Source organism: Fundulus heteroclitus, chromosome 5 (genome assembly GCF_011125445.2).
Source record: "Fundulus heteroclitus isolate FHET01 chromosome 5, MU-UCD_Fhet_4.1, whole genome shotgun sequence".
NCBI lineage: Eukaryota > Metazoa > Chordata > Actinopteri > Cyprinodontiformes > Fundulidae > Fundulus > Fundulus heteroclitus.
In genome coordinates, this window is record NC_046365.1 from 4,136,838 (window position 1) to 4,163,728 (window position 26,891).

At 39.6% G+C, this 26,891-nt stretch overlaps 2 protein-coding genes and 1 long non-coding RNA gene across 5 annotated transcripts in view; 2 read left to right on the plus strand and 1 right to left on the minus strand.

The window, feature by feature from the left end:
- ltv1 (LTV1 ribosome biogenesis factor) overlaps positions 1-2,519 on the plus strand; it is a 20,070-nt gene extending 17,551 nt beyond the window's left edge. The window contains exons 10-11 of the mRNA XM_021320169.2: positions 897-1,097; positions 2,090-2,519. Coding sequence (XP_021175844.2) covers positions 897-1,097; positions 2,090-2,200 — 312 coding nt within the window. The 3' untranslated portion in view covers positions 2,201-2,519. The remainder of the gene's footprint in view (positions 1-896; positions 1,098-2,089) is intronic.
- On the minus strand, positions 2,484-18,904 carry ifngr1 (interferon gamma receptor 1). 3 transcript variants are annotated; one of them, XM_021320170.2, is made up of 7 exons: positions 18,548-18,904; positions 10,375-10,498; positions 10,092-10,267; positions 8,306-8,463; positions 5,257-5,416; positions 3,766-3,899; positions 2,484-3,676 (listed from the first exon to the last, which is right to left on the minus strand). In XM_021320170.2, the coding sequence occupies exons 1-7, from the start codon at positions 18,603-18,605 to the stop codon at positions 3,284-3,286; spliced, it is 1,203 nt and encodes a 400-aa protein (XP_021175845.2). In that variant the 5' UTR covers positions 18,606-18,904; the 3' UTR covers positions 2,484-3,283.
- LOC118563088 overlaps positions 18,690-26,891 on the plus strand; it is a 28,719-nt gene continuing 20,517 nt past the window's right edge. The window contains exon 1 of the long non-coding RNA XR_004931006.1: positions 18,690-18,801. This is a non-coding gene — a long non-coding RNA (uncharacterized LOC118563088). The remainder of the gene's footprint in view (positions 18,802-26,891) is intronic.

Sequence of the window (26,891 nt, forward strand, 5' to 3'; positions counted from 1 at the left end):
ATCAAACTACCCCCATGGTGGATTGTCATCATGTTGTTTTCTAAAATGTTAGCTCAAACCAGACATCACAGCCTAAATGTTTTTTAAAAGGTTCCACATCTATTTAGTCAGTCCTCAGAATACATTTATAATAGTTTGTCTATTTTCTCTTTTTTAGAAGGCGTTTGGCCTGGTTGTGTTGTTCTTGGACAGCAGTGGTTATGGCTGTTCTTCCCAGTCTCTTATTGTCAGATCATGACCTCTGACCCTTACTGAGGCCTGCAGAGCTTCAGATGTTATTCCGGGTTCTTTTAAAACCTCCTGGCTAAGTTGTGGCCATGCTCTTGGTCCAAAAGGTCCAACACCACTCCTTTTCTGCTTACAGATGTCAATGACTGTACACAACATAAATATATGAAACACATTTGCAAATGGCCACATGTTTGAATTCACTCTTTACACCAGTTGGCTGGGTTAGTTAAGACTTTAGCAGCTTCAGAGCACCAAGTTATCTGACTGGAGTTCTGATATAGAAAAGATTTGGATTATTACCGCTGCTCCACAGTATATGTTCCAAATGGTACCAAAACTCAGTGAGATCCCTCTTGGTTTGGCGCTTTTTATGAATAAGACCAACAGAACAAATCTAAGGATGGAAAACTGATTGGACATCAAATGTGCCAGGCTGACCTTTTCCATTGTAGTGGTGCAGGCATTAGTTTCTACATTTACTAATTATTGTGCCGTTCAGCTAACTGTACTAATTTAGTTTCGTGAAACCGAGGAACTGTTGACAAATAAACTCTTTTCAACTAAATTAGGAATTTGTTTCAATTAGCAGAGTCAAATATCGAGTTGACCAATCTTCTGGCAACTAATGAGTACATTCTGGCTCTTCCACATCTTTCTGTCTACAGCCAAAGCCGATCCGCGTGTCCAACAGAACCGGCATCCCTCTGGACGTCCTTCCCTCCAGGGGCCTCACAGCCAAACAAGCGGAGCGCATGACGAGAATCAACGACTCTGATCTGCCGCGCGTGTCAGCACAGGCCCGAACCAAAGAGGAGAGCAAGGAGGAGAGGAAGGCCAGGAAGCAGGCCATCAAGGAAGAGCGGAAGGTGAGGAAGCTTCAGCTGCTGCTCCGTTCAGTGTTGCTTCACTCTCTTTGTTTGAAATGTTTCCGTTTCTCTGAGCTGCTGTTCTTCTTGGGATGAACGTTTTTGTCAAAGATGGTTCAAGTAACTTCAGGATTTTCAGCACCAAAAAGCTTGGGTCTGTAACCACGGTAACATGCAAATTAGAGATCCTGCTCACATGAACTACATCTTGTCAATCAATGCCCGAAAGGAAAAACCGAGCAAGATTTGCCTTTTCACCTCCTCACTGGGTTATGCACGTGAAATGCAGCATCTCAGAATAATCTAAGGTGGCTCAAGTTGAGACTTGGTTATGCTAAAGTTTGCTCCTGTTAGATTGAAAACTGACATTCTTTATTAAAATGTCAACATCTCAAAAGACTGTCATTTATCAATAAAGAATCTCCAAACTGCTACCCATTGTTTAAAAGCCTACCAACCACAATACGGTTTATGGTCAGTCTGGATGGCACAGAGTGAACAATTCATCTGCTGACTGAATCATTTCCATCTTTGTAGAACCTTTTTATTGAATGGACTGAATTTATATAGCACTTTTCTAGTCCTACCGACCATTTAAAGCAGTACCCTATAGCCACATTCAGAACTTGGAGTTAAGTGCCTTGTCTAGGGGCACATCACTGTGTGACAGGGGCAAGCTGGAACAGAACCGACAACCTTCCCACTGAGCCAATTAACGCAAATTAAGGTCGACAAATGTTAGTTTATCTAATGTATCTTCATCTGTAGCCACGGCTCTATGGCATTAAGCAAATTAAGGTCAACAAATGTTAATTTATCTAATGTATGTTCATCTCTAGCCACGGCTCTATGGGCTCTTTAAAGTTATACATACTGAGGGCACCACTTGTTTCTTTTTCCTGACTGAAAGGTGGACAGACGGGAATAAAAACCTGACATGCGAATGTATTTTATTCACTTCTCACGTCACATTCCTCTTCTGTTTTCTTTAGGAAAGGCGAGTGGAGAAGAAAGCCAACAAGGTGGCATTCAAGGAGGAGAAAGCACGACAGGAGAAGCAAATGTTGAACTTAAGAACAAACATTCAGGGCCTGAAGCTTTAGTTGCTGAACGCTGGTGTTCTGCACAAGCTTTTCATCCAATGCTTTCAGTGGAAACGTTCCTCAAAGAAAAACTGAAGACCTCAACTAAAAGGATGACGTTGACCCATGGAGAACTCCAGGAAGTTCCACTTTGGACCTTTTTAAAACAAAGAAACAACAAAAAACCTGACTGGTTGACTAAATAAAGCGGGTTCCACAGGAGGGACACGTGTTTTATCTGTATCAATAACAGGATTACTTTCAGAACATTAATCAAGTTATATTGAGCTGAACAACCACCAAGTGTGTTGTATGTCTTTATTAAAAACATGAGCTAAAACTTCGGTTTACTGTCATACTGTTTGTTCTGATGGGTGATAATGATCACCTGCCTTGAGAGCAGAGAGTTTCTGGCAGAGCAGCTTGTTGACATTCCTCCATCTCATGCAAACTGCAGAACAAAGAAAACCTGTTCTAGAAAAGCAGACGTCAAGTCCAGCCGACTCCTATCACAGGAGGCGTCTTTGAGTTAGAGTAAAAAATAAAATAAAATCAGCCAGAGAAAACTCTTATAGCACTCATTGAATACAACAATAGCTGCTGTACAGCTACTGAACAATCCTTCAATAAAAAGGAGGGAGGGGGACGGACCTCTTCAAGCGTCGCCTCTTGAGCCAGTTTTACAAGTCACATATTTTCCATCGTTGTCATCTTGGGTGTTACCGTTTCAGACAGGCTAATGACCTGCAGGTGGAAAAAGCCTAGATACATTTATACTCATCTAGTTACATTTGAACTCTTCCCAGTGTATTCAGATTAGTGGATTAACTCAGCGGAAACAGCCAAAACCTTTCACATGAGACGGGTAGGCATGCCATCTGCACTCTGCAGCAGCTGATAAATGCTTAAAACTCAAAGGTGACGGATCACCAGCTGCTTATCTAAATGAGTCCCCGCCATGTTGTGTGATGTGAAAGAACTGCCCAATAGTCACTTTGGAAGAGGGCATCAGTGACTTGATTGAAACAGACGAGTCTTTTTGCTGATGTGTTCCTGAGGTACAGATGAGCTTGCTCTCAAAACTCCAGGTCCCTGCAGTTCCTTTTAATTCCCAGTGTAACCATTAACCATGTCTCCGCCACCCATGTCCATTTGCACAAAGTGTCTGCTGTCGTAGGCGCACCTTTCCTCCTCCATGGAAGATATGGAGACGCACTCTGTGCTCTGGGAGCCGTCTGCAGAGTCCTCATCCGTCCCGTTTGCCTCAGACATTAAGCCCACCGCTTCGAGGTCCAGGTTACTGCCCCCCAAACATGCTCTTCCCTCGTAGCCATTAGACCTGTGATCACAGCCGCTGTCGCTCCTCTGGAGGTGCCCAGCGCAGACGTCATCCTCAGAGTGGGTTGAATGCCTCTCATCGGGCTCAAAGTTTGAGACTGGACTGAGGACTGGTTTAGAACAGTACCATGGCTGTTGACCTGCTCTCTCCATGTCCATCTGTTAAAAGTTGGAAACAAGCAGACATTCAGCTGGAAGAAATCTCACAAAAATAAATAAATAATTCTTCCACCAGATGGACTGTTTACCAGATCAGGAGATGGAGACGGTATCTTCATGGTCCAAGCTTGTACCTTAAAGATGATGACTGCTGCTACTATGAGGACGACGAGAAAAATGGACCCCAGCACAACGGCCAGCACGACCGTTCCATCTGCTGCTGCACCAGAAGAAGAGAAGAGAGAGCTTTTTCAAAATGTTACTTCCAATTTCAACACTTTTTTGTTGTTTATCCAAAATAGGGGAAAAGTAAAACAGAAGCTTCCTGATTCCACTGAGAATAAGCAGCTCAGGAGGGAGGGGGGGGGGGGGTAAAGCATTGAGGAAGTTGAGAAACAAGGTTTTGGTGTCAGGTAAAAAAAAAAAAAAAAAAGTAAAACAAATTTAACTAGGAGGTAGACACTAATTCACAGCCTAAGAAAAGCCTGATGCAGGTCTAAAAACCAGGGAGATATGCTAAACAAGTCAGTTTATTTATATAGCATCAATTTACAACATGTAATCTCAGTCGCTTCCATCAAGCCATGCACACGGATTGCTGTTGTGCTGAGTCAAACACTAACCACTATCAGCAATGGGAACAGTACATCTATCTGCATTCTTGGTAGTTGACTAAAAAAAAAAAAACATGCTCACTGGCCATGGTTTTACAGTATTCTGTGTTTGAAAGACTGAATGAGATTCAAAATGCAAGATATGCAAATAAACTTTATTAAGGAAGTTATTGCTGTGACAGCCGTATGGCGGTTTCAGGTTGCAGTCGGTTCCTGAAGGAGGAACTTGAAAATCTTGACTAGTAAAACTAGTTAAAATGAGATGCACAATCAAACCATAGCTTTTGACCAAATATGTTGTGCCACAACATAAATAAATTATTGCACACTATAAAAACAAATTACAAAAGTCAATGTGCTGTTGTATACCCAGTATAAATGGTCAGTAGGGTGGGGTTTGAAAACCTTACTGAGGTGAGACTTTTTTGAGGTCTACTTTAAGGAAAATAGGAAAAATAAAACAGCAGCGTGTTTAAGCGAAAAAAAAAAAAAAAAGGAGATTGTGACTTTAAGGCGTTAAGTTTGGACTCACTTTTGTCATTCAAAGGCTTTTCTTATTTTCATGACTGTCTACATTGCAGACAGTGAAGAAATCCCTATTTGATTGGTACTGTATTAATAATATTTTCCACTGGCCATTAAGTAGTTTCTGCCCCTTACACGTTTCTTCTGTCTTTGCTTTGTTGTCACACTTTAATGTTTCAGGACATGAAACAAATTTTAATCCCAAAGAAAAAGAACCTGTGTTAAAAAATCTATTAAGTAATTCACATTTAAATTCCTTTACAGCAAATTATTAGGGGCCATTACATATTTTCTCCTTGAATGAAATCATGAGCTGAAAACTGGAATTAGCTTTGTGCTATTAGAATTTGATCAGAAGCATTTCAGTGTGAAAACAGGAAATGTGTAACGGGGACCCATGTTTTTATGCAACTTTTCTTTTCGACCCCAGTAGCTACTTACTGTTTTCTTCAGAGCAGAATTTCTCAGTCTTGTTGAATTTTACTAAATGCGAAATGCCAAAAAACAGCTCTCCTGTTAAGGTGACGCACTCCTCCATATCCTTGGAGAATTTTAATTCATATTTGCAGCTGGTGTCCTTATGACTGCACGATCCTTGAAACTGAAATCAAAGAATGATCACAACTATTAGTTTGTGGCATCCCACCGGAGCTCATAATTTGCTCCGTGTGTGCAATAAATAAAAAAGATGATCAGCTTCAGTACAGAGACTTCAGGATGTTTTGTTTTAACCTCCTCCACCATTGTACAACCACATAGCAGCAGAACATGGACGTATTGAGGACATGAGCCACAGCTCTTAGACTCCTTGTGTTGATCCACTTCTGAACCAGGCACATCAGAAGCATCTCATTTAGGCTGAGGGGAAAATGGACTGGACTGTTGTTCAAAGGGCCAAAGTCATCTTTGCAGATGAAAGTAAAGTTTGTATTTAATTTGAGAAGGAAAGTCTCACTGTCTGGAGGACGAGTAGAGAGGCTTAGAGCCCAGGCTGCTACAGGTCCAGTGTGAAGTTGCCACAGTCGGTGATCTGTGGGGCCATGTCATCAGTTGGCCACTGTTAGCCTATGGTGCTTTATGAACCAGGAAGCTTTAGAAGCACATGGTACCACTGTTCTTAAATGGCTTGCCTGGCCTAACATGAACCCCTGAGAGAATGTATGGCGTCGCGTTAAAAGGTGAGCAACACCAGAACCAACCAGCATATGAGCCGAAGGCTGCAGTCATAGCGAGCTGGGCTTCCATAACACATCAGCAGAACCACAGACTGATCTCCACACCACGCCGCATAGAGGCAGGAGTTCATGCAAAATGAACCATGACCATGTATTTGCATATACAGTACAGAAGATGTTCACTAAGCCAACAATTCTGCATTACAAATTCCTTTTTATTCTCTCTGTTGTGATATTCTAGTGTTCTGAGGAGCTGACTTTTGCATTGAGCAATAACCAGAGTTAACAGAAAGAAACTCTGGAAATAAATCAATGTGTGATGATTGTAGAGGATATCCAAATCATTTTGTTTCAATGATTGACTTCAATGTACTTTTTCCTAATATTCTAATTAATTGAGCTGTATGTATCCTAAAACTGTATCATTGTAATGGCAGGTTAATACGGTCTAATGTTTTGTGAATAAACTTTACCATGCTCCTCCTCAACACTGGAGCCGTTGCCTCAGACAGCTTTAGAGAAATGCAACAGAGCTTTCAGACCTTTGAATCCTCTCCTGGTTGTAAATCTGTTAACCGAGTCACAAACGCTGCCAGTTTTGCAGCTCAAATATTAGAAAGCAGTCAAATCAAGCCAATAAAACACTTGATTTTTAGGTGGTTACAGCCTTAAGCAGAATTCTTGCCCAACCTTGTGGCAAGTTGTAATTGTAACAGATTGGGTGAATGTGGATATTGCTGTGGTTTATTTCACAGTCCCCTCTGCATGTGAGGATCAAGGAAAAGTTGCAGCTTCTACATAAATCAGACGCAACACTGCATAGAAAAATGTATTGTTAGAGTTATTAGACTGTAAAATTAATGAAAAATTGTACCACATTTTAAATGAGGGATTAAACCCTGGTGTTTTACAGATTGGAAACATTAACCTGTGATATTTTCACTGGGGCAACGCTAAAAAACATGAAGCTCAAAGCTCCTGCCCAAAGGTTACGGGCAGGGACAGACTGGGACAATAATTCAGGGCGGGGATTTTACACCATCCCAGGGCACGCCACCACCTTTGAGCCTGCAGGTGTGTTTTGTCCTCATAAAGCTCCTGCTCTGCCTCCTTATTGCTGCTCTTCACCACCTCCATGCCAGCAGGAGCTCTTGCAGCACTACTTCTACCGGCTGAACTGACCCTGCTTTCTTGTAAAAATGTATTCAAATCCACATCATTTTTTAATTTACTAATTGACCAATGCACTGGCTATATTTTCATAACAAAATATTTTCGTTTTAACTCAATGGGATTTTACCAAGTTAAACAAAGTAAAATACAATAATTTCAATACTTTTTGAATTTGGTGTTTTTTCAGGGTACACTAAATCTGAATTCAATGACATTTTAGCATTGCATTCTTTTCCATTGGCTCTTTGTTTAGCATATTTTAAATTTTCACTACCTCTTCCCAATCTGGTCTTTGTTGTTGCGGGTGCTTTTTTGCTTCAGAGGAGAACTGAAGGGAGTGCTGGGGGGGGGAGCAGTGTTCGTCTCTAGGCAACAGTGAAAGCAGCGCAGGTGCAGGAGTTCTGCCTAAATCCCGTCACGATAATTTCGCTGGCCTTATTTCCTGGGCTTCATTCTGTTCATTTTAGACTTAATGCTGATATGTGTGTGACAGACATGCATATCTGACATTTATGGAAAAAAAGTCATCCAGTATTGCTTCAAAAGGGATGCAACGTCAATCAAAGGACGATTCCATATTTTACAGGGCAGATGACAACCCTACAGCTAAATTACCGAACATCAACACTAGGGGAAAACTGGCCTGTTGGGAAATTTAGATTTTTCACTTCTTTCTTGGGAATCCTCTGATTATGTCTGGAGAAGCATCAGATGTTGCAAACAAACACGTGATCCATATAGTGGTGATGTTAAGTAGATCCCTGCAAAATGTTTATTTGTTCAGCAGTCATTTGTCAAGACCCACTGCTTATTTTAAGGCCATTTAAAAAAGGTTTTTAACCAAAAGCTTTGTGAGATGTCGGTGAGACTGACGTTACCTTGCCCAGTTTTCAGCTGCCATTCAGTTTTAAAATGTCGGGTTGCACGTTTCTGCCTTATCTCTCTGCACTGACCATGGCTTTGACTGTATCAAAGCATATATTTTAGATTTGTTTTTTGTGACCTAAAAATCTATAGTCATCCTGTAATCCGTCATTATTAGCAAGAAATACGTTGGACCGACAGGTTTTCAAGCTAAAACAGCCTTTCACAGTGACTATCTAGCAAACAAAAGTGCTGTATGTAGGGGGTGTAGACCTTACATCAGATTTTCCATCCAAAGAAATGGTGTATCTGAGTTCAGGATCGCTCCCTGGCTCGACGGTCTTCCCCAGGTTGTAGAAATCAAGAGGATTCCTGAAGCTCACTGAAGACCCCATCTCAGTCACATGTACGTTCGCAGGAGGGAAATTTAACTCGCCTGAAAGAAAATAATTTGAATTATACCGACTCCTTTTAACTGAAACCTAAGCCAGCCATCCAGTGCATGCTAAAAGCTGGCTGGAGACCAGTTCAAACACTCTGATGTTGCTTCAGTCAAGCTTCAGCACCTTGCAAAGTATTCAGACTCACCAATGCCTTCCTCACATTTTGTCATGGTATAACCACAAACAATGTATTTTATTGAAAATGTTTGATCAAACTGAGAGCTACTTCATTGGTACTGTGTCTTAGGGCTACCTGTACTGTTCCTTGAACTAGAAGAGTCAGAGCTCACCTTAACTTCATGTAATATAAAACATCTTTTTAATACATTTATCATTTTACATCTATGCAAGTAAAAGTATGATTAAAAAGGAAGAGCAACTAAATAAAATAACATTTTAGATGCAGCTCATTGTAGGGTTGTTCTATTTTTGAAAAGGCTTGAGGGCACCACATGTGGTCCTTGAGGGCTACCTGATGCCCACAGGCACCATGTTGGGACCCCTGGTCTGGACCATTCTAAACACACAGATCTAAACCATTCCCTTCTATCTATATCTGTATTTTTTAGGGACGTTATCCTGAATGAAAGTGAACTTCTGCCCCAATCTGAAGTCTTTTGCAGTTTTCCACAGCTTTTCTGCCATTTTAACTCCATCTTTAATCCAGTCAGCTATTAGCAGATTCCCTGTCCCAGCCAAGGAAAAGCACCCCAACAGCATGATGCCACCAATACTCTGACAGTGGGGATGTTGTTCAGGATTATGTGCAGTTTGTTTTCCTCCACTGAAACCAGTTTGCATCTTGGCCAAGAACATTGTTCCACACGTTTGCTTCATCCTTTATAGGACTTGCACTAATATGCCCATATGCATTTTGGCAAACTCAAAACATGAGTTCTTCTGACTTTTTGACAGTGGCTTTCTTTTTGCCATTAATCCATAAAAGGCAAGCTGTGTGGAGTGCACAGCAACTATTGTCCTGTCAACAGATGTCCCTCCTGAGCTGTAGATCTTTGCAGCTCCTCCAGAGTAACCATGTTTTCTGGGGGGAGCTTCTGTGATTAAAGATCTCTTGGTGCAGCCTGTCAGGTTAGGTGGACAGCCACATCCAGGAAGGTTGTACCATCCTCCTTCCATGTTGGCATGGTGGATTGATCTACCAGAGCTCTGGTAGATGTTCAAAGTTTGTTGTTTTAGAACCAAATCCTGCTTTAAACTGAACCAGAGCTTTCTCCCTGACCTGGGAGCTGTCTGCCTTAGTCTTTATGATCCTGTTTCTCCAACAAACCTCTTAGGCCGTAAGAGCAATGTTGCATTTACACAGAGTTAATATTCTCAGGTATTACTTAATTAGTTGATCTACAAAGGCAACTGTACACTGGATTTTATTTAAGCGTATTAGAGTAAAAGTATCCAAATACAAATGCACATCACTAAATGTCAGATTTTTTTGCAAAAGATTTTGAAACCATGCATCATTTTGCCTCCAATATCGAAATAACGACTTTGAGTTTGTTCGTCACCTTGAATCTTAATGAAATCCAGTGGTTGTAACATGACAAAATGTATGGGCTATAAATACATTCGCAAATCACCATGCATGCTGAATAATTTTACTTACATTTCAGATCGACTGCTTTTGACTGGCTGAAGGAGAAGGACTTTGATCGCACAGCTTCAGACTCGCCGCCGTCTTGGATGGCCGTTACAGTGACCATCATGTAACCCAGGTAGTGATTCTCAGAGCGCCACACAAATTCAGTGAGGTTATACTGATGATCCGTGGTGTTAAAAGGTCTTCATTCAAAGCAAGAAAACAAGGGGATTGTTTCATCCGTTAATAATGCTCAAAATGAAATATCAGGAGCACCCATACGATGTCAAAGAACAGCAGCAGGTTTTACCCTTCAGAATTAGATCCAATGACGGTCACCCGGAAGATGGTGTGAGGTTGATGGTCGCTGTAATCCCAGCTGACTGTGGTTTGCAGATTTTGGCAGCTCACGGTTAGATTTGATGGAGGCTGAACTGCAAATAAGAAAAGCAAAAAAGAAACTTACAGTGCTGTGACAATTAGATGTTTTTTCCAAACAAATTTGAAAGTTCAAAAAGAAAATCCAAGTACATACAAAAGGCCTTTACTGAATGATGATCCCATCTATTAAAAAGGTGTGTATGAAAAAATGACCCTGGTCCTGTGTGAAAGGAACTCATCTTGTAGCTACCATGAATGTTCTGACTAACCATATTTTTGGTCTAATTTCTCTCATCACAATCCAGTCTGATTACTTACACAACTGCAAAATTAAAAATGTATTTATTTAACCAACCAACAAACATGAAGTAGGGCAAACGATCTCTAAAAAAAAAAAAAATAATAAAAAAAAAAATTCAACACATCACGCCCCATTGTGTAGAATTAACAGATGGACCGTTGCAACAGCTGGAGTCCCTGTCTTATATGTCCTGTGTTTGGCGGCCTTTAGACGCTCCAAATCCAGCTGTGGTTCATACCTTGTGAATCTCACCAAACTCCTGAGTGGGCTTTGCTTTACAATTCTCTCAAGGCCATGACAGTTCACCTATTTCTATCACACTTTTTCCTTCCACTCAGCTGTCAATTGTCACACGCTGATATTTTGAACAGTGAGCTTCTTTGTTGTTGAGCTCTTTGAAGACAGCGTAACAGACTGTATGCCGGACGAGCGTCAGATCCGGAGCCTTGGCCACAACTTTGTAGGCAATAAAGGAGCATTTCTGCATTTATTGGTCTTATTGTAAATGATTTTTTCGAACAGAATTCGTGCTTTTTGACAGAAATGAATGTGATATGCCTCTGTTTGTAACATATCTGCAGTTTCACTGTTTGAAATGCAAGCAGTATCCCTGACGACCACCGCTGAGCTGTGCGGCTGATAGGCAGCGACTTCCTCAGAGTCAAGAAGCTCCACTGCTTTCAGGTTTGACCGCAGCATTAGGGCTCCTGGTAAACTGCCTTTTCCAGCACGTTTGTTCCCACAAATATCTCAACTTTCAACCTAAATACATGATATTTTTGTTGTTTTAACAGTAGTGTATGTTTATCAAATTGCTTTGAAACCTGGGAAAAGTTCTGACCAGACATGTCATAATCCTTTTAAGATATTACCATAAAATCTATCAGAGGGTTGGTATTGTTACTTTTACTACTTTCTCCACGGCCGGTCCCATGAGAGCATCAACAAATATTATAGTGAAAACATTATAGGATGAGAATATTATATAAATGAAGGTGATGTACTGACGAAGCGGCACACACTTATTCGCCCTATGCAAAGAACTTAAAACAATTCTAGTGTTGGGTGTGTTAGACAACATAAGAATACACCTAAATTCAAAAGGTAAAAAACACCCATTTATCATTCTGTCACACCTGCACAGACAAAGATCTGCATAGTTTAAAGAACAAAACACCTGCCCATCAAGGCTGTGTTTACCTTCATGTTCGTCAGAGAACTGCACAAAGCTCTGCGGTGACAGATGAGAGCAGCCGGTTTACTTGGCTGCTCATCAGCATTCCAGAGTTATTGTGTTTTTTTGATTTCTAGTCAGCGCGGACATCAAATCCCTTCTGTGTTAATAAAAAAAAGCCACAGGATGACGTTGTAGATGGAAGAACAGGATCACAGAACAAACCCTATACCATCACATAATGCCATGCTTTTCAGAATCACCTCAATTTAAGCTTTTTGATTCATTTTCGCTGTTATTTAAAATATGACCACAACTGGACTGACAACATGATTTACAACATGGGGACATGGAACCTGCACTCAAAAAGTTGGAAACATTCGCAGTTCCTGATGTGATTTATGAACAGTTCAATTCACCTCCCGTCTTCTCCTCCACTCTCTACCTGCTATCCTGTTTAGCAACTCTCAAAGGCTGCTAGTGCGCATCACAAATATGCAACACAAACTTAAAAGCCAGAATCACTTCCTTACAACAGAGGCCAGGCTTGTTGATTTCGTAACTTTAAGTCACACAAAAAAGATCATAAAGATAGAAATCACTGAAAGCCTGCAGCAGCCTGATTTGTTCCAAGAAAAGTGCACTGTCCTGGCTCCATGCACTAAGGTGTAGGAGTTTCTGTTTTGGTTTTTTTTGTACTTCTTGATGGACATACGGATGATATGTGGAAGATGATCAATGACTTGAAGGACAGGCCATTCAGCCAATGGCCTGAAGGGAGCAGTTGAGGATGTGTGGAATGTGGTGTGCTCCGAATCGGAGGGTGGGAAGCAGAGCCATTAAATCAGAAGATCCGACCTGCTAAAAACAGCTAACCCACTGCTTCTATTCATCCCATGGGAAACAGAAAAGGTTCTGCCAAACAGCATGTACACCAACACTAAGGCCTTGTCCACACATAGCCAGATATCTGGGAAAACTAATACATTTGTATGGATTTTGGCCTTTCATCCACACAAAAACTCAGTTTTACATGACTTTTGTGTATGCATGTGTAAATGGCAAAAACACCCAGCGATGTAATATTTTTTCAAATAATATGGGGGAGATATTAATCTTTATAAAGACATGGCCACGTGTGTTCAAGACCTAAGACACTGCTGTGTTTTTGTCTGTGACTGGCTCCATAGCTGCAGTGCCCTGCAAAAACAGTCACCCCCACATGCTTTGTACCAATTTAGTTAAATTCCATTTTGTATATTAGATGTCTAATTTGGTGCAGTGAAATGACAATCACACAAAAAAAGAATATAACACTAAAACACAGAAAAATGGAAAATTTGCATGTGCATATGTATCCAGACCATTTAACATGAAGCCCTAAAAGTTCTGGTGCAACCAATTACCTTGAAACGTCCTATAAACAGTAAAATGAAGTCCACCTGTCAACAATCACAGTGTCACATGATCAGTCAGTATAAACACACCTTTTCTGAAAGGCCTCAGAAGCTGCAGCATCACTAACCAAGAGGCATCACACCACCAAGACCAAAGAGCTCTCCAGACAAGTCAGGAGGACCGTCATTGAGAAGTACAAGTCAGGGTGGGGTTACACAAGATATCAAAATCTTTGATGTTCAGGTCCATCATCTTCAAATGGAAAGCACATGGTAACACAACAAACTGGCCAAGAGATTTCCACAGCAGAGACTGAGGATCTTTCCAAAGGACCACAATAAGCCGTGCACTCCATAGAGCTGGGACAGAAAAAAGCCATTACTTAAGAGTTAAAAGTCAGCGGGCACGTTTTGCGTTTGCCAAAAGGCACGTGGGCAACAGCCCAAAGGTATGGAGGCAGTTGATCTAGTCACATGAGACTAAAATTTAACTTTTCAAGAACCACGAAAAACACATCCCATCACTGTAGGAGCACCAGCCGCACAATGAAACAAGGTGGTGGCAGCATCATGCTGTGGGGATGTTTTTCAGCAGCAGGGACTGGGAAACTGGTCCAAGTCAAGAGGAAATGTTAGGTGCTACATACAGAGATATTCTGGAGCAGAACCTGCCAGTCTGCCTGTGATTTGAGACTGAGACAGAGGGTCACCTTCCAGTGACCCTGCTTTGGATCAGGACTATGACCCAAAGCAGACGGTTAAAGCAACATGAGTAGTTTAAAAGGGAAACATTTAAATGTGTCTGAATGGCCCAGTGAAAGACCAGACCTCAATCCAGTTGAGTATCTGTGGTCTGACTTGAGGTTCCCCGTTCACGAGTAAAAACCATCCAACATAGAACAGCTTGAGCAGTTTAGCCTTGAGGAATGGGTGACAGCTTCCCACTGCAAAAGGTGGCTCTAAAAGGTACTGACTTCAGGTTAGGCACACTAAAGTTTTGATGTTTTTTCCCCCATTTGTGGCTTACTTCACAAAAAAAAAAAGACCTCTTCAAAATTGTGGACATGTTTTGTAAATGACGAGCTGCAAACTCTCAATCCATTTTAGATCCAGGTTGTGAGGCAACAAAACTTGAAAAGGGGTGTTGAATACTTTTGCAAGGCGCTGTACGTCTTAATACAGCTACCATCCTCCTTTCTGCACATCAAAAGTGGGGAGAACCCCTGATCCTGAGGTGCATACCTGGGTTAAAAGTCAAACCAGTTATGGGAATAGTAAAGACTAAAGCCATCTATCAGTACAGCAGTAGGTTTGCCAGGGAGACTGGAAACAGATTGAGCAGTCGTTAACCAAGAGGTCCCATTGATTTCTTAGGCAAATCTCTCTGCAGCTAAGGTAATGCGACAGGTGCTGCAGCTCTACAGAGTACTGGTTGAACTACCTCTGATGGAGGATGTAACGTCATCGAAATCATCAGGGCCAGGCAATTAAATCGCATTTACAAGATAATCACAATAAAATAAAGAAATAAAGAAATAAAGAAACAATTTCCAAATCGCAGAGGTCAACAATTTTTGGCTACGACACAATTAATGGATAAGACGCATCCTTTAGGTGTTGGTAATATGTTTAAACTGAAACTGTCAAACTGTTTACCACAGACTTGTTTGTTGGTTGCACTTTATGTTCAACAAGGAGTGATGTCCAACTTAAGCCATATTCTGATTTATAAAACCAGTTCAATTTCTTGTTTTAACTAGTCCTTGTTTACAAACATCTTCTTCTACAGGCCATTTTTGTTGCTTCACAGAGAGTCTAAAAAAAAGTCTAAATTAATTCGCAATTATGGTTGAAATAAATCCCCATTTTGATTTTTGGCAGAATTGCACAGCCCTAATCAGGACGAGAGAAACTGTTCACTTTCACAGCATGTGTTTTTATACATATGAAATGACAACGATCGTACAGCTGAATGACGTTTAATTGCAAACAACTGTTCTTAATATTGTACTTTGCCCATCTGATTCCTTTGCAGCAAAGGTTGATGGTGTCACGGGTCACTTGATAAAACTGGAGTCCGAAAACTTCAGGACAATGAAAAAGTATAAATCCTTGACTACAACTCCAAACACAAACTCTAAATAAAATAACTTCATTCAAACATTCTTGGTTATCCTGAATAGGAAGAAAACTTGATTTTTCTCACAGATCAAAAGGGTGCTTGTCAGGACTAAATAATGAGTTATGCATGGAAAATGTTTCACAACAGCGTGAGTTGTAATGAGGGTGTGATTTGACTGAACATTAACTTCCTCCTTAAAACTTTTAAGTCACAGAGGTACCCAACTAAATACCTCTTAACATTAAACAGTAGTGGCTTGTTGAATGCCATTTGTAGGTAGACCAAAACGAGGACGCATATGAAATGTGATGAGAAGCACATCTACGGCTTGTGATTTTAAACAACGGCAACACAAACACATAATCCTGAATGTACCTTCATTTGTAAAGATGTTCTACTAGATGTCAAGCAACAATTCTGCACTTATTTAGCCTCAAGCATGGAAGAGGAATGCAGGAAATGTTCCATTTGAATCATCTTCACCAGATAAAAGTGCAGGATCACAGCTTTTGATTACTGACCAAAAGCTTCAGGTCAGTTTTAATTCCTCCGGAGACATTTAACAAACGTCACAATAAGGTTGGCACGTTGTTTTAATGCTGTGACCTTTGTTTTATAAACTAGAATGTTTATAGCGTTATGGGTGTTTAGTTGCGGGTTAAACTCCACACACCCAACGAGCTGATAAGGAAGCTTGGGAAAAAAAAAAAAAAAAAAAAAACCTGCTGATAGACAGAGCAGGAAACAGACTGACGACCGGTTAGTCACCTGCCAAGAGATATTGCAACAGATCAACAAGGAATTAACAAATAAGGCAACAGATGACCTCTGAACAACAACCAGTAACTATACGTGCAACTTTAACTTGTACCAACATGTAATCAGACATTGAGCCGGAGCCAAAAAGGGGAACAAAATTCACACATACAGTACCCTGCAAAAGCTTTCATCCCTCGTGAACCTTTCCATATTTCACTACAAGCACAAACTTCAACTATTTCTGTTCATTTTTTAAATGTGCAACTGCAGAGTAAAAGAAAAATTACACAGAATGTTAATTTCTTAGGGTTACTGTCCTGCTGGGAGCCAGACTCTAAGAGACCCCCCCCCCTCCCTTCCTGTATTTAGCTCCATCCATCTTCCCTTCAACTCTGAGCAGCTCCCCTGCCTCTGCTGAAGAAACAAATCTGAGAGGAAAACGCTGTTAAGACCATGATTAAGCATGGGGGGGCTTTTCGGGCAGACGTACAGTCTTAGTTTTTTGGGTTTTTTTCACTGCAGTTTGGCCCGGAAGTTCGACTTGGTCTCATGTGCCCTGATGTCTGCTGTGTTCTGAAGGCAGGCCGTTGCACTGATTTTGTTTTGGCATACGAGAGTAATGGGGCTGTCTACAAATGTTTGCCACAAACATTTTTTTGATTTTTGTTTAGAAAAAGAAGAGAACTGTGTGCATCATTTGCTTTCCACATTATCAACAATTATTCATTACTTTATAAAAGGCCTATCAGATAAAAACATCACTGTTCTATAGTCTTAATATTAACCATAACACCAGAAAGAAAAAAAAACATGTTTGGCTCTTTAAATACGCTCACTGACAGAAACTGAAGCACCCAGGAGGAATGTTCTGATTTGGATTTGGGATGCTGCGTTTGTAAGTGGTTTGGCTGGCAACACTGACGCCTGTAGAAGTGACACCACCTGAGGGCATTAGACATGCACGTCTGTGCTACAGCCAGTTACCACAGCATTACACGGTGCCTCGTAGATGGATGGGCCTTGCCAGTACTTGATAGAGCTTGATAGGGGTTTGACAGCTAGGCCAGGTGGTCCTATCTGGCAGACACTCCGGTATGTTGGCTGAACAGATGTCACTATGGCCTAATGTTGGAACTACCAACACACATGTTATCGCACAGCGTCTTTCCACAGCGCTCAAGTGCCGAGTAATGACCCAACAGTCAGCCCAAAAGTCAGCACTTGTCAAAAAAAATAAATAAAAAAATACAGCAATTGGAAAGCCTCCAATTAATGTTTTGTATGTTTTTTGGACGGAGATAGGATGAAAAGTATCATTGTTAGTAGAGTAGTTTTTTTTTTCCATGCAAAAGTTCCCAGCAATCCAGTTTCCCCTACTACACATCCATCTTAAAAAAAAAAAAAATGAAAAAAAAATTACCTTCCCTCTCCACTTTCTAACAGTTGCAACAAACCAGAATGTACACTTTCCCTCCCCCAGTTTGACCGCATACCAACTTTAAACTAATCTAGCCTTGCTTCAGAATGGGGTTTGAAACATTAACGGTGAAAAAGAACAAGTTACAGTGAGGCTGCATTTAAATCAGGCTGAGTAAGGATGAAAAGAAGAACATTTGCAGCACCTATCAAACACAAGTCAGACATGATTTTTTTTTTTTTTTTTTTAAACAGTCATTCCCACCTCAGGTCATCTGACTACATCTCATAGGATGGCCAAGTTAGACACCTCATAAGGGAAAACAAAGGCTATGGTTCAAACCTGATCAATGATTTTATATATATATATATATATATATATATATAAATAAAAACCTAAAATTTGGAATTCCCCAACTTGTTTTTATGACAGAGGGAAGCTTTAAGATTTTTATTTTAAAAAGGCAAGTTAAATTTAATGAACTTCAGTGTCATTGTTACATTCTTGTCCTTTCCTTTAGTATTTATTTCACAAAATATAAAAAATAAACTAAAGAAAAACATTTCCTTTAAGATTTTTAATACTTTTTCAATCAGAGTCTCCCTAGCGGCGTATTCATATGGATCACTTTTAAGTAAAGACGACATATTAAAATACCAAATAAAAAACATTTCCTTTTTTTGTTTATGTAAATGAATACTCCTGTTATATGGTACACGTTTATATGTTTTGATTTTTAAAGCTTTTCTTTTTTTTTTAGAGATATTATACAGTGACTGTTTTTCAGATACAACTTTTTACTGATTCAAATATGGTGATATTTGCTGCATTGTTTTATCAGAGTTATCTCGTTAATTGTAAGAGAGCTGTCATTCATCTCAAGAGATGGCTATAGACTATGTTCGCCTTTAAAAACTGACAGAAAACCTTACCGGCGTCAGAGGAAACCACGCAGATGACGAGCAGCAGGGCCGTGAACGCACCATCCATGGCTCAGGCTTTTGGACGGTTCTGATTAATGGCCAGTTTGGACTTCCTCCTCAGCGACCGAGTGCCAGAAGTAAATCAATTAAACCTCAGCTGCCCCTCATTTGGTAAAAGGATCTGGTCTACTCAGACTCCGCGGGATTTCACCAGCTGCTTTCCGTTGAAGTCAGTTCTTTCTTAAACGTCCCGTCAATGAAAGGTGAGTCACAACTCGGAAGAGTCCTCGGGCATGTGTGGTAAACCTTGATGGCTCATCAACCTGTAGAACACCTTGATGTGACGTCAAAGGATGACTCTTCTCACCAAACGGCTGCGCACTACCGCCGTCTAGTGGTCAGAAAGTCCATTAAAAATAACCCAAAACAAAATTAAAAAGACAGCAAAAAAACTGTATATAATCTAATAAATCTTAAAAGTCTAAAGGGTCTTTTTGCAAATGTTTCCAGGGAGTAATTGTATTCATGAAGGGTTTTATTCTGGCTTTAAGCACCCAAAAGGATCTTACTGTTCCTTGCATGTCAAATGAGATTTTTACCTTCTTAGGAAACTTTTGTATGTGGATCCACTTGAACAGTATGTAGGTATCAAATGTACTACTCCCCAGTGGCATAGGTTCTATTTATTAACCTGAAGCTTCTCAGGCCGCATTGATCAGTATTTATTACCCACAGCTCTGGTACTTGGACCCCGTTTTTTTATACATACTGTACATACATACATACATACATACATACATACATACATACATACATACATACATACATACATACATACATACATACATACGTATGAATAGGTTGCCTGTCAGTGCCACCTTTAAGAGGTATGCTATACCTTTCCACTGCTTTCCTGGCAATGTTCTAATGTTTTTTTTCCCATAACAAAGAAAACAGGTGACATTCATGGCACTGTCCCATTTTTTGTTTTCTAGGTCAGTTGTAGCCAGTACAGTCCCATCTATTTGGCCATAAACATTTTAAAATTAATACCTCAGCTGCTATTAATGTAAATGGAGGAATAATTATATTTTCAGAACTTAGTTCTGTGCAATTATGACTTGAAGCTAAGCTAAATTCTTATTTTTTTAAAGACTTTGAGAGTCATACATTTGTCTCAACATACGTAGATGACTACTACTACTACTACTACTACTACTACTACTACTACTACTACTACTACTACTAATACTTGCCTTCATCATCTACAGGTGTTGGAGAATGATGATGTTTATTTTTCTTGCTTGTGTCTAATAACTGTTGTGCCACATGCTGGTGCACCTTCTGTTTGTTTAATTGCTCTATTTGCTCCATAAAGGAGGTTGAACCTGTCACCTTTTTTATGGAAAATAAGCAATATCCAGCTTTGACTTTCTGACAGCTTCCTTCTTCAATCTTTTTTTCACAACCATTCCATCCATAATCTACAATCACAATTCCCTGAAAAATATATTGTATGTGCAGTTTAAGGATCTGTGCCTAAATCTGAGCAATGATTCAAATGTCTCCTTTCTCCTGGATCTGCCTTTCTGTGCTTCGTGATTCTCAGTTTTCCTTTCTGTTTTTCCCAATTCTTGTCTTGAATATCATGCTGATTTTCTTTCTATCCTGTTGAATTAACTGAGACTTTTAGTAGAACCATTGCAGCTGTATTTCCAATCTCTTTAACTTTTAAAATGCTGTCCCGTCATATCAATTCTGTAAAGCTTTTGTTAGGATGTCTAGTGTGTTTTCTTTCAGCTAAAATCAGAACAGATCATGAATCCCATAGTTTTGTATCTTCAACCCACCAAAGATTTCTGCCATCATTTCTTCTGTCTAATGGAGAAAGGCCAAAACGTTTCAACAAAGAAGAACCCGTCCAGAGAACTTATCCGTTTTCTTTTTTTTTCCTACCTAGATTATTGAGCTGAATCAGAGGGCTGTTTCACCAAAGTAGAATTTAGAAGTCCAGGATAAGAGATAAAGCCAGGCTTGACTTAGTATGATGAGGGTATCTGTTTCACAAAGGCCAACCCAGACTCAGGAGGTGCGACTATGTCAAGTCAGGATTTGAATACTTCAGATAAAAAAAAAAAAAACACTTTTTTCAGCAGACCATGTAGGTGATCTCAGATTCACTGAAACTACAATAGATGAGTTACGTGCGTCCAACTTCGAAACAAGCCGACATCATCTTTTGATGGAGGCTGATGAGGAACTGAAGCTCATCATACTCAAGCAATGAAACACTGCTGCTGGTATGGCTTAAAGGAAAACACGTGTTTGGAGCTACTTATGTGGCAAAAAAGTGTTAAGCCATTTTCTCTCATCTATCAGATTCTGTGGCTCTAGAGGGCGCTGTTTCACTGACCTTTCCAGAACTCCTGAAGCAGTAGAGCAGTCCAGATGGAGGGAACCTGTTCAGCAGACAGTTCCTCTCATATCAGATTTTAATTGTGGCATTAATAATTAATACAAACATTGTTTGCATGTAAACATTATTCATAGACTCTAAAACAAATTGAAAGAAGTTAATGTAGGATACCGGATATGCAATGAAATGACCTATTCATGATAAAATAAATCTAATAACATAATATTATTTCCATTAAGAAATGTTAAGTCACTGAGCCTTGTGGTTTGTATAGTTTTGTTTATTTTGGGGGCTGTAAGATTGCATATTTTGTGCACTTGAGGGGAAATATTTTTGTTCTGGAGGAGTCAGTAAAATGTATTTATTGACAACACCTTTGCTTCTTCATCAGCCATTTCTCTAATCCTCTCAACACATGCAATAGTTTATTAAAGGCCTCTCTGTCGAATTTAAAATAACATTAGTCTTCAAAAACAAAATTGAACAGTAATGGCCACATAGTTCATTATAAAGTTAAGAATGGTATAGACTACCATCACAATTTTAAAATAATTCTAGTACTTGACTGAATACCAATATGTATCGGTTGTATTTTAATGCATGCTAATAAAAAAATACCAAAATATACAGATAAGAAATGTCACTGACAAAACTCATTGGTTTCTGATCAGTGTGACCACTGACAGAACAGATGAGGCACTAAGCCTGGCTGTTAGCCTGGTCTGGAGCAGGCTAGCTGCACACAATAAATTACCATAGTAACTTATGAGCTACTGGTTTTGTGAAACCAAGTCAAGCCTTAATTAAGCCCGGATATATGGAAAATCCCGGCTTAATCCTCTATCTTGGTTTTGTGAAACTGCCCTCAGGACATTCATATGTGCATACTTACAAAGAAAAATCTTTGCTGAGTTTACAAACTTGAACCAAAGTCAAATTAAATTATTGCAATGACATATATATATATATATATATATATATATATATATATATATATATATATATATATATATATATATATATATAATCATACCTACTTTGAATTTGAGTCCATACTACTTCAGAGTCATATACACAATTACATGTGCTTACACACATCTACATTCAGACACTTTTTTTTTGCTATTACCCATAGCAAAACCAGCCACAACAATTGTATAAGTATACAACCATGTTGGGTGGCTAATAGTCCTTGTTGGTGTTTACGGTTCTTCTTCCATCTCAGATCTTTTTGAGAAAACCAGTTTGAGCCTTTTTTCTAAACTGTCTCATGCTTTGACAGCTGGCCTTTAATTCAATGCAGAGTTTGTTTCACACCATCTTACCGCTTACTGAGTTATACATTCTCTTCATGTATGCTCGAGCTCATAAGATGTTGAAACAAGTTTTTGTTTGCTGTCTACTAGCTGTATTTTATTTTAAGTTATTAATAAAGAACACAAGCAATCAAACACAAAAACATGAGCAAACCAACCACCAAATAAACAAACAAACAAAACAGAAGTGGGGGAGAAAATAGTCTAACTACAACCAATGTAAAAGTGTGATTAATAATCACCCATTTTCATAAACTGTTTCCTGCTACTTAAATCACTCCTCATTCACTTCACCTTTATTCTCATACAGCAATTTATGAGAATAAATAAATAAATAAAAACAATTTATCTGTCTGCAGTTTTATAAATTCTCTATATAATGTTCCTTCTGGTCAGATGCTCATTAATGTAGGTCCATCACATTTAACCGGACAACCTGTGTAGATGATGGCTCACTGAAGGTACAGCAACTATTTAAGAGGACTCATGTAATCGTCCATCACTGCAACTCTGCACCCTGTAATTTCTTTGACTTTAAGTGGTGGCATCATTTGGACAGTTCTAAGAATCCAATCTGAACTGAAACTGTTAGAACTTGTACCACTGAAACTTTATCTTTCCATCTTAAAAAACCGACAACCTTTGATCCTTTGAACAGTGCTTGTGCATTAAATCTTAGATGATAACATATTTAGAACCTGACCAGCCAGATTGAAAATGCATAGCACTCTACGTTCTGCAGATCTCTCTGAGCTGATTGGGTGAAGCGACTCCTAGTGCCCGCCTACCAAATCTTGGTTTTAGCCAATCACGGTATCGAATGTAAGCAGCAGGCGCCATGAGAAACCACAAGAAGGTAAGCTAGTCGAGGCACTTCTTGCTGTTCTTCTTTCAAAAATAAAATTGTGGATTCTTACAAAACAGATGTGATAGCAGCATATAAATGTGCGTGATTGGCCCGAACCCTTTTTGGTTCAGACACAGTCGGGTGAAGCCGGAGCGGTACAAGATGGATTCTTGTGTGTTTGTGAGCGCACAAATACTGCGAGAATTCATCTTACAGGCAAGGTGAACACTTTCATGCTGTTACTGTAATTTAACCTCATGCATTTAAATTGTCAAATGCTTTACGTTTAGTGTTTTTAATGTTTGTTTTGTCTGTTTATTTTTGTCCACAGCAACATGTGCTGCTGCCTTTCTAGGGCAGATCACCCTTGTCAAAGAGGTCTTGATCTCAATGGGTTTTATCTGATTTAAATAAAAGTGCAATGGAAAAGTAAAATCATATAGGTCAGCTCATACTATAGCTATACTTCCTCTGATGTCTGTTTTCTAAACACATTAATTTGATAAAAAATTTAAAAAATGAACAATTTAAAAATAATAATAATTTTAGCTCATTGATTATGAATCTATTCTAATTTAACTTAATCCAAAGTGAAACTTCTGATTTACTACAACTTTAAACCAAATAGTCATTATAACACACTGCTTTTTGTGACCGACTTTACTCCCCCAAAGACCCTCACTGCAGACTACTGTTATGTCATTTTACTATCGTGTCTTCCATGTGACTGAGGTTTAAGACAATCCACGCCCTTTTCTCTCACCAAGCTCTCCACGCACGCACCTCAAACAGTTACTGTGCTGAAGGGCAGATGCAACAAAGTTAATCCCATCACTGGCCGGTTGCACTGCTGCATGTGTAAACATGTGAGCAGCTGCTTAACCCCTGGTCCCTCCCACCACAGCCTGCTGCACACAGCTGGACAGAAGCACACTAGTCTCATCCAGAACCCAGAGCAACCTCTCATTCCACTCAACTTCAGATTGTTTTTGTCCAAAACACAAGACCCAGTGGCTGATCGCCATCCACCGCTGCTACACACAGCCTGTCTCCATCCGTCCATTCAACTATCATGCGGATGCTGCTGGACAGCAGCTGGATGAGATTTGGACCAGCAGGCGACGGGCTGGATGACTGGGTGACAGGACCGCTTCCAACACAGGAGCAGGAGGTGTGTGGAGTTCCACTTCAACTGGATTAATATATTTATGGCTTTTATCTCTCCACTACAATTTTATCTTACACTGATAAAGGTTTCTCCAGAAGAGACAGAAATACATGTTCCTTCTGATTTGTGTACTCGATATGGGCTGGTAATAGATGTAGGATGCAAAGTTGAACATCTATCCTGGCAGTTATTAAATATTTAGTGGAGAATTCACAAAGCAGTACAATGTCTTCAATTTCTGCAACAGTTCTGCCGTCTCTATTTGCTTTACATCGGCACTGGATTCACAAAGCAGATTGCACTAAAAACAGGCAGGAGCAAACCCACTCATGAAGTCTAGCAGATAGGATCAATTCCCATCTGTTTTTCTATCAGCTCACAGTTGTCTATTTTTTTTTTTTTTTTTTTTTTTGCCAAAAACACAGTGTTTTACTTTTTATTAAGATTGTAATAAACCTTACTGGGTCCAGGGTTATGGATTTGTTTTTGCATTGGTGACCGTGTTGATCTGCCAGGTTGTGAGTTTTGGGGGGAAATTATATTTTTCATGATTTATTTTTCTTTAGAACTGTCTCATAGCTAAAATTAAGAAGTCTAATCTGTGTCCTTTCTGTATACGTGTGCTATTGACTTCCATCCAAAATGCTTTTTTTAAAATTCATAACTGTTGCACATTGATTGGTATTTTTTTGAGCGTTGTTGTTTCCACCTTTCAAAATTTTCAGGTCGTATTTTCTTTTTTTCTTTGATCACAAAAAAAAATCATTTTAGGGCCAAAAAATTCTGAAACAACACAAATACTTGCTTTGTGTGGCGAGGAGTAAAGTTCATAGTCTGATTCCTAACAAATGTAAAAGAATATGTTGATACATAAAATTATGAGGCAATCTTTAAACACATTTTTTTGTGTCAAAGGGATACAGCTGGGTCCCATAAAGTCAGCCCCTGGAGTTTACAGAAAACCCCAGTAGCTGACTTGAAAAGGAAATTTAAAATATTTAAAAACATCTAACTGGGCAGGAGGAACAATGTTGCAAAAGTGTTTCCAAATATATAAATGATGCTGCAGATTGTATTACAATGTAATGATCTATTCCTTTTAACTGATTTATTGATTGTACTAAAATATATGCAATCATAGTCATTTTTATGTTGTTGGCACACATTTTATAGTCTTACCAAAATAAAAGGAAAAAAAGATTGGATGTAATAACATACTTTGAGATTTCACTTAATACATCTCTATTTCACCCCACAATGACCAGTTACCCCCCCCCCCCCCCCCCCCACGACCCTTCAAGGATAAGTGGCCGAAGCCAACAAATGGATAATTAAGATCTTTTTGTGATTATTATTTTTTTTAATCTAAACAGATCATTTTCCTAGTTGGTTGTTGATGTGACCTGATTTCCTCTGACTAGTGACTATAAAACAAAGAATCCAACAAGGTAGAACTGTCACTGGTAAATGCCATTCTCTAATTTTAGTTTTCTTTTTGAGTTTTTGATCAAATCTGAAATGTTCAGCAGCTCTCTGTTGGGAGATTCTCTGCAGGGTTGAGAATTACTCCTGCAGAGGACTAGCAGAGTGCTGGGTCATCCACACAGTGTGAGTGATTACTGGAAGGAAAGGGGATTTAGGGACACTGATGTAAACAGCAACACGGCACGTCGTTCTGTCCCAGCTGGTGGTTGGAGGATCGGCCAGATTCAGCTTTTATTATGTGTGCTGATCCAGCATTAGATCAAGACTAAATCCAACCGTTCTCCCCAGCCGAAGGCAAATCCCCGGTAGCCTTCAGTTTCAGTGCAACAAATGTACTGTGTGTATTTCTGTGCATACAACTGAATCTGACTCCACACAGCAGGGCTTCACTAGGGTCATGGCACTGACAATGAAACAACATGGCGTTAGGGACTTCTGAGACAGCCTACAAACAAACAGCCTACAAAGTGTCTACATAGAACCCATAATGGGTTTTGATGTAAGTTGTATGGCTCACAAACCACAATGGGATTCCATAAGAGATACACTATTTGGATGACGGTTACCATATGTTAAAAAAGCATTAAAAGTGCAGAATTTAGACTGAAACATTCTTCACTGACTTTGGTTTCTGCATAGGGAGAGTTCAAGGTTCTCTCTGTTAGGAGGAACATTTCTCTTAGAGCGGTGAGTTTGTAGGAAAGTCAAATAACCCTTAGAGCAGAGAAAGTCTAACAGGTTGGCAGATGGAACCCCCATTTGAGCTGATTTTAGCTAATTAAACCCAAATTGAACATTTCTATACCTGTGGGATATAAAAAAAAATCTGCTGTTTTCTGAGTTGAATGAGGCTCTATGGCATCACCCTAATTTTTGGCCCTCTTCACAGATTCTATTGAGTGTATAGATCGTTTTCACGTCAATTTAAACCCCTAAAAGGAATACTTCAAGGTTTAAGGGAGAGTTTATATATTTCAAAAGTGCAGTTGTGAGTTCAGCAGCTTACACTGAAGCAGAAGGCCTGACCCCCAGCTTTCTGCTCCAAGTCATCCCAGAGGGCACTCCGTCAGACTGAGACAAGTCACGTTCTTTCCCACCAAACCCGTCCAATGTCTTTAGCT